The sequence below is a fragment of the Octopus sinensis genome, linkage group LG27 (genome assembly GCF_006345805.1).
Source record: "Octopus sinensis linkage group LG27, ASM634580v1, whole genome shotgun sequence".
Taxonomy (NCBI): Eukaryota; Metazoa; Mollusca; class Cephalopoda; order Octopoda; family Octopodidae; genus Octopus; species Octopus sinensis.
The window spans coordinates 20,601,761-20,609,174 of record NC_043023.1 but is presented as its reverse complement, the minus strand read 5'-3'; the positions used below and the strand labels follow the sequence as shown (position 1 = coordinate 20,609,174).

The following is a 7,414-nucleotide window of genomic DNA, read 5'->3' as shown; positions in this document are numbered from 1 at the left end:
GATAGGATCGTGTGTAGTGAAAAGAAGACAAGATAAACGATGGCGAGGGGGGAAAGTGGGACAGGTCGAGGCGAGACATTAATGGGGGGAAAGTGGGACAGGTCGAGGCGAGACATTAATGGGGCGAGACAGGAGATGAAAGTCGACGACCGCTGCCGTTGCATGGCTTAAAAAACATGAAAATTGAAGAAACTGAAAAAATATTTGGATAAAACATGAAGAACGGAGCTGCTATCGATGGAAAAAAGGCAATGAAAATGACAACAAACTAACCGGGGGTGGCTTTATTTTACATATTCCGGTCTTCTCAGCAATGGGTTTGATCTTTGCAATGTAGGCGAGAGGGTCGGCGAACTCATCGTCTGTCGGACTAAATACTGGAGCATCCGGAGGCGATACGAAGTTAATGTATGGGTTATCTATTAGAGCCATGTCTCCGCAACAATTGCCATCCAAATTGTTTGACACAAAATCCAAAAAAAAAGCCTGACCGACAGATCGAATCGGACCTTCAACTGTTCTTCAACCAATTCTGTAAACACGACTCCATGCACGATACTTTCTCTGACTCTCGCTTCTCTCTCCTCTCCTTCACTCCCTCCCTTTGTATATCATTATCTACAAATATCCCTCTCTCAATCACTATCTCTCTATCTATTTTTCCTCCTCTCTATAAAGCTATTTACAACTCTTCGACCGTCCCTCTATCTATCACTATCTGTCTATCTATATCTCCTCCTCTCTCTAAAGCTATCTGCATCTCGTCGAACGTCCCTCTGTCTTTCACTAGCTGTCTATCTATATCTCCTCCTCTCTCTAAAGCTATCTGCATCTCGTCGAACGTCCCTCTGTCTATTACTATCTGTCTATCTATATCTCCTCCTCTCTCTAAAGATATTTACATCGCATCAACCATCCCTCTCTATGTCACTCACTGCCTATCTACATCTAACCCTCTTGTTTTCTATATCACCTCCCCTTCATCTATCTATATCTCTCTCCTTTACTCTCTCACGGTCTCGTGGTAATTCACTCTCTATATAAATATAGATTACTCTCATTCACTCTCTATATGTTATTACATCCCTCTCACTCATTCTCCCACTCTCCTCACACTCTCTCTTTCTCGGTGTGTCTCTTGTTCTCATTCGTTCTGGACGAGATCTCGACTAGTCTCGTAGCGTTTCATCTTATCGCTGCGTCGACCTTATACTCCCCCTCTTCAAAAATCCTTACGCCTTCCTCCTTCATTGCCCAACACTGTAACTCCCATTAAAAAATTTTTAAAAGACGGGATAGTCATGCCTGGAACGGTTTTATTATATTATACTGTGGGTTTCCTCGGAACACAATCAGAATTAATTCATTTCCTTCCACAACAGTAGTGTTATTATCAACTACTCCAAGGACTATTTTTTCACTCCTACCTTTCTCTCATTCACGCGTCGCGTCTCTCTCACCTCCCTTTTTGAAACGAATCCTCCTCCCCATTTCTCTCTCATTCAGACTTTCTCCCTTTCAGTTTCCCTCCTCCCCCGTTCTTTCTTTCCTCCCTCTTTCATACTACCTTCTCTCTATCCTTTCTCCTTCAACCCTCTCACCCTCTCTCTTGCACTGCATTCACTATCAATCCCGGAACCAAAGCGATGTTACATGCTAAAAATAGCAGCCAAAACTCTGCCCGGCGGTTTATATAATCGTTGGTAACCGTAATTTTTAGCGTCGACTAACAAATATAACCCTCTTACCCTAACCCCAACCCCTTACGTCGGGATAGTCACGGTTCCAAGAAATACCTTCGATGGTTATTCCGATCGATCAAGACTTACCCAGGGCTAAAAAAACAAACAACTACCCTACCATACATTTCCTATCACCGCATACAAAACATAGTTCCAACTTTCCCCGACGCAATAAAAACCCTTGACTTTTCCAGCATAGGGATGACCATCACCCCGTCAATTAAATCCTAGTCATACAAATTTCCTTCCACTGTATGCATCTAAAATCTAAGATTTCTCAAAATTCAAATTTTTCACTCGTCGGCAAGGCTTTGTTGTCGTTGTCTTAGGACATGGCGGATGAATATATCGATTTACTATTTGTTTAACCTTTCCAGGTCACACAGAGAAGGGCCAAATATTTAAAACCCATTTTAATTTACAGGAACACCTTAATACAATTATATACACATCACCTATTCCCATAATTAAAATGGATTGTTTGTTTTTTTTTAATTATTCTGACACCTCAGAAATTGAATTCACCTCAATAGACGTCATTGATTAGTTGAAATTGCCGAAATGCAAGAAATTAAAGAACAAATAGCTTTACAAACTACAGAATTTGGATCTTTTCCGTTTGAACGGCATTTTAAAAATAATTTCTAGGCGCAGGAGTGGCTGTGTGGTAAGTAGCTTGCTAACCAACCACATGGCTCCGGGTTCAGTCCCACTGTGTGGCACCTTGGGCAAGTGTCTTCTGCTATAGCCCCGGGCAGACCAATGCCTTGTGAGTGGATTTGGTAGACAGAAACTGAAAGAATCCCCTCGTATATATGTATATGTATGTGTGTCTGTGTTTGTCCACCTAGCATTGCTTGACAAGCGATGCTGCTGTGTTTATGTCCCTGTCACTTAGCGGTTCGGCAAAAAAGAGACCGATAGAATAAGTACTGGGCTTACAAAGAATGAGTCCCGGGGTCGAGTTGCTCGATTAAAGGCGGTGCTCCAGCATGGCCACAGTCAAATGACTGAAACAAGTAAAAGAGTAACTAAAAAATTTTAAACTTCGTATCCTGGTAAAATGTGTTTATAAAACATCTTTTTCTCTTGGTTTTATTGAGAAAATTCTATAGTTTGTAAGATATTTGGTTTTTGTTTTCTTCAAGTTCTGCAATTTCAACCAATCACTGACGTCAATTGCGGTAAAAAACATTCTGTGCCGTATGAAAATGTCCCTCGTTTAAGAAACAGATTGGGTTTATTTACATTCCTGAAGGAAAAAAAGATACCCTTCCCCCCATCCCTAACCCTAACCCTATATAAGGATCATGTGCAGAAATACATAAATCGCAGTTAATATTATAGTGGGGTAGGCCAGTGTATGGGGTTACCTCGGGTTTCTCATTCATAACCCGAACCCTAAAACCCGAACCCTAAAACCCGAACCCTAACACCCTAATCCTAAAACCCTAACCCAAACCCTAAACCCCTAACCCTAACCCTAAAACCATAACCCTAAAATCCTAACTCTAACCATACAACCCTTATAGCTTACCTTCAGACCCCTGCTGGTCTGAGATCTCTTTAAAATATAGAAGGGAGAAAGCCTCGTCTTTAAGGGCAAAACCCTAGGTAATTATCTACCTCTGCCATTGTCCATCGATCTTTGACCGCGTGTCATCTTGCGGTCACCAGAGCACCACAATGGTAAATGATTGTCTCCCTCCGGCCTTGGCGATTGGTTTCCGGCTGTGGTGCCACCATGCGGATTCCAAAAGGCCACCAGGAATTTTCTAAAATGCAAGCATGGTCCGAAATTCTCCATCCTGGAGTTTGGGATGTCCCCTGGCACGAGCGAGTCTTTAAGGATCTCCATGCATTCGGCAAGGCATAACTTGCACTGTTTTGTCCCATTGATGTAGGGGTCTCGGCTCTTGAGTATTTCCCATGCAAACAAGCATGGAATCTTTTCGTCTCGTAATTGTCAGATATGGCAATTACGAGACAAAGAGACACCATCTACCAAGGATTTGTTTGGCCCGAAGCTAAAGTACAAGACACTTGCCTGAGGTGCCACGCAGTCAGACTGAACCCGGGACCATGTGACTGACAAGTAACCTTCATGCCATGCCTATGTCTATAGATTAATTGATCTATAGGTGACAGAAACGTTAGCGCGCCTGGCGAAAAGCTTAATGGTATTTCGTCTGCCGCTACGTTCTGAGTTCAAATTCCGCCGAGGTCGACTTTGCCTTTCATCCTTTTGGGGTCGATAAATTAAGTACCAGTTACACACTGGGGTCGATGTAATCGACTTAATACCTATGTCTGTCCTTGTTTGTCCCCTCTATATTTAGCCCCCTGTGGGTAATAAAGAAATCAGTATTTCCTCAGCTGCTATGTTCTGAGTTCAAATTCCGCTGAGGTCGACTTTGCCTTTCATCCTTTCGGGGTCGATTAATTAAGTACCAGTTATGATATAATCGACTTAATCCATTTGTCCCCTCTGTGTTTAGCCCCTTGTGGGTAGTAAAGAAATAGGTATTTCGTTTGTTGTTACATTCTGAGTTCAAATTCCGCCGAGGTCGACTTTGCCTTTCATCCTTTCAGGATCAATAAAGTACCAGTTATTCACTGGGGTCGATGTAATCGACTTAATCCCTTTGTCTTTCCTTGTTTGTCCCCTCTGTGTTTAGCTCCTTGTGGGTAATAAAGAAATATATGGATTAATAGATAGATAGAGGGAGAGAGAGATAGATAGATAGATAGATAGATAGATAGATAGATAGATAGATAGATAGATAGATAGATAGGTAGGTAGGTAGATAGATAGATAGATAGATAGATAGATAGATAGATAGATAGACATAGATAGATAGATAGATAGATAGATAGATAGGTAGATAGAGGTAGATAGATAGACAGATAGATAGAAGAAGATAGTAGATAGATAGATAGATAGATTAGATAGATAGAATAGATAGATAGATAGATAGATAGATAGATAGATAGGTAGGTAGGTAGGTAGGTAGGTAGGTAGGTAGATAGAGTAGATAGGTAGATAGATAGATAGGTAGGATAGATAGATAGATAGATAGATAGGTAGGTAGGTAGGTAGATAGATAGATAGATAGATATGTTTCTTTATTAGCCACACAGGGCTGCACACAGATAGAACAAATTACAAGGTAGAGCTTTTCTTTTGAAGGTTTAAAAAAAAAAAAAAAAAAAAAAAAAAAGGAAGGGGGAGTTTCGATCAAAAGGGATCGTAAAAGGAGAGAAAGAGGACAAAAAAGGGGGGTTAAAAAAAAAAAAAAAAAGGGGGGAGAGGAAAAAAAAATTGATCAATAGGGATCGTTATCACAGAAATGTCAATATGAAGTGTAAAGGGGAGGACAGGTGAGGTTTACCCGTGGAAAGAAAAGCCTGGAAAAGACCACGTAACCTCGGTCAATGAAGTCACATATTATATTTCTTTTTTTTTTTTTTTTTTTTGCAAATAAGCAACTCTCTGTTTTCGATTTCTGGGTTCATAGGACTATGCCAAGGTGGCTTCGTCATTCATACGTGCCATTCTTGCTACATTCACCCATTTTTTTTAAAACATTCGCTAGACAAAACTTGCCTCTCTACTCTCACTTTCTTTTCAAGTGGTACTTGAAGAAGTTGATGAGAGATTGACCAGAGAGGAAAGTGTTTTCTCCAATCCTTTCAGACGCGTCCACCAGATACATTCTTTCGCCATAGCCACAAGGATGATGAAAATAGCTCTTCCTTCCCGTTTGAAGGAAGGAGGCGTGACAATATTGACGATAGACTCAGCTGATAAACCGACTCGTCCCACACGTGACAGCAGTTGTTCGACATAAGCCCACAGGTCGGAAATTGTTGGACACTGAACGAGTGCGTGCAGAACGGTTTCGTCGCTCTGACCGCATCTCGGGCAGGTCGGCCCCGTTTTCTCGAGCCGTGTCTGTAGAGCTTATCCCGAACGGGTAGCGCTTCTCGGTAGCACTGCCAGGCCAGGGATCTCTGGAAGTTGTCCATGGGCCCTGGCCCGAAAGTCGTCCCGAACAGGCGGGTCAGGTACTCCTCGTCGACGTCCAGGTTCGCCCCGAGCTCGTCGTCGTACCTCCCCTCCACTAAACCCCTATAGAATGCTTTGGTTGTGTTGAAGTCACTTAAGGTCGATCCAGGACGGCAGAGTTGCTTGAGAGCAACGCGACACTCGCGGTGCCATTCGCCCTTCCTCGGCCTCTTTTTGATCCACGACTGCAGTTCGGTCATGGAGACGAGCTGCGGGAAAGCGTGCCTCACAAACGGCGACCACACCTGTTCACCGTCGTCTACATAGAGCCAGAGATGTCGCATCTCTCAGCGCGTGTCTGCGCATCATCAACCACGGCATGCCCAGCCTCCTTTTAACGGGTGTTGACAGCAAATGGATCGCCTGACCATCGGGACGCATCCTTTCCACAAGAAGCGAAAGAGGATGCGTTGTAGTTTGGTGATGGTAGGGTCGGGACAAGGTACGACGGTCAGGCGGTAGTAGATGACGGACGCGATGTACGTGTTCGCCACCTCCGCTCGACCTTTTAGGGACAGTTTCCTCTTGGCCCATTGCCGGCCGGGCGAGAGTGACCACCCTACTCGTTATCTCGTTCCAGTTCTTCTCCACTTGGAGGTCCGGACCAAACCAGACCCCGAGCAACTCAACCGGGCCGTCGGTCCAGCGTCCCACGACGGAGGCGCTGGTGGACGGCATGGGCTTGCTTCTCCAGGTGCCTAGTCGCAAGCCCACTGACTTTTCCCGGTTGATTTTCGCTCCTGTCACCCGCTTCGTAGTTTTTCAGTGTCTCGCCGACCAGCTCGATGTGCTCGTGGCTAGACACTATGACGGTGACGTCGTCCGCGTATGCAGACACGCTCGTCCCGCATCCCAATTCTCGCGGGATGCCCCTTAGAGTCGCCAGCTTCCGCAGTAGTGGCTCAAGAGTCAATACGTATAGAAGCGCCAAGAGGGGGCATCCTGACGGACCGAACGTGCAATGTCGAAAGGTCTCGATAGATGTCCATTTACGCGAATTACCGAACGGATGCCTCTGTACAAGGCAGCTATCCAGCCGCGGAAGACGGGACCGAAACCAGCCGCTCTCAGGACTGCCTCCAAGTATCGATGGTCTACCCTATCAAAGGCTTTCGATTGATCCAAGTTGATCAGGGCCCCACCCATGCCAGGTTCGTTAACTACCCTGTCTATGATGTAGCGCATTAGATGGAGGTTGTCATGGATGGTCCGGCCTGGCACGGCGCATGTTTGCGCCTTGTCGACCAGTTTCTCGATGACAAGCGCCAACCTCTTGGCTAGCACCTGGCCAAAATTTTCAAGTCTGCATTAAGCAGAGTGATGGGCCTAAAGTTATCTATTACATTTCCCTTGTTTAGATCTTTCTCTCAGCAGTGTTACGGCTCCTCGGCTCACAAAACCAGGAATGCTCCCGTTTTGCTGCCAGTTGCAGTACACCGCCGCCCAGAGATCTCCAAACAAGTCTGGCATACAATTGTAAAGCTCGTAGGGTAGACCATCCAAACCCGGTGATTTGTCCCTCGAGCATTCTGCCATCGCTTCCCGCACTTCCGCCGCCGTGATGGCACCTTCGCAGCACCCTGCCTTTCTTGTCGAGAGTCGT

At 44.9% G+C, this 7,414-nt stretch overlaps 1 protein-coding gene across 1 annotated transcript in view; it reads right to left on the bottom strand.

Annotated features, from left to right (window-relative positions):
* The window catches only part of LOC115225095 (lysine-specific demethylase 5A-like), a 139,116-nt gene extending 138,509 nt beyond the window's left edge, over window positions 1-607 (bottom strand). Inside the window, 1 exon segment of the mRNA XM_029796019.2 lies at window positions 274-607. Coding sequence (XP_029651879.2) covers window positions 274-432 — 159 coding nt within the window. The 5' untranslated portion in view covers window positions 433-607.
* Window positions 608-7,414: the final 6,807 nt, after the last annotated feature.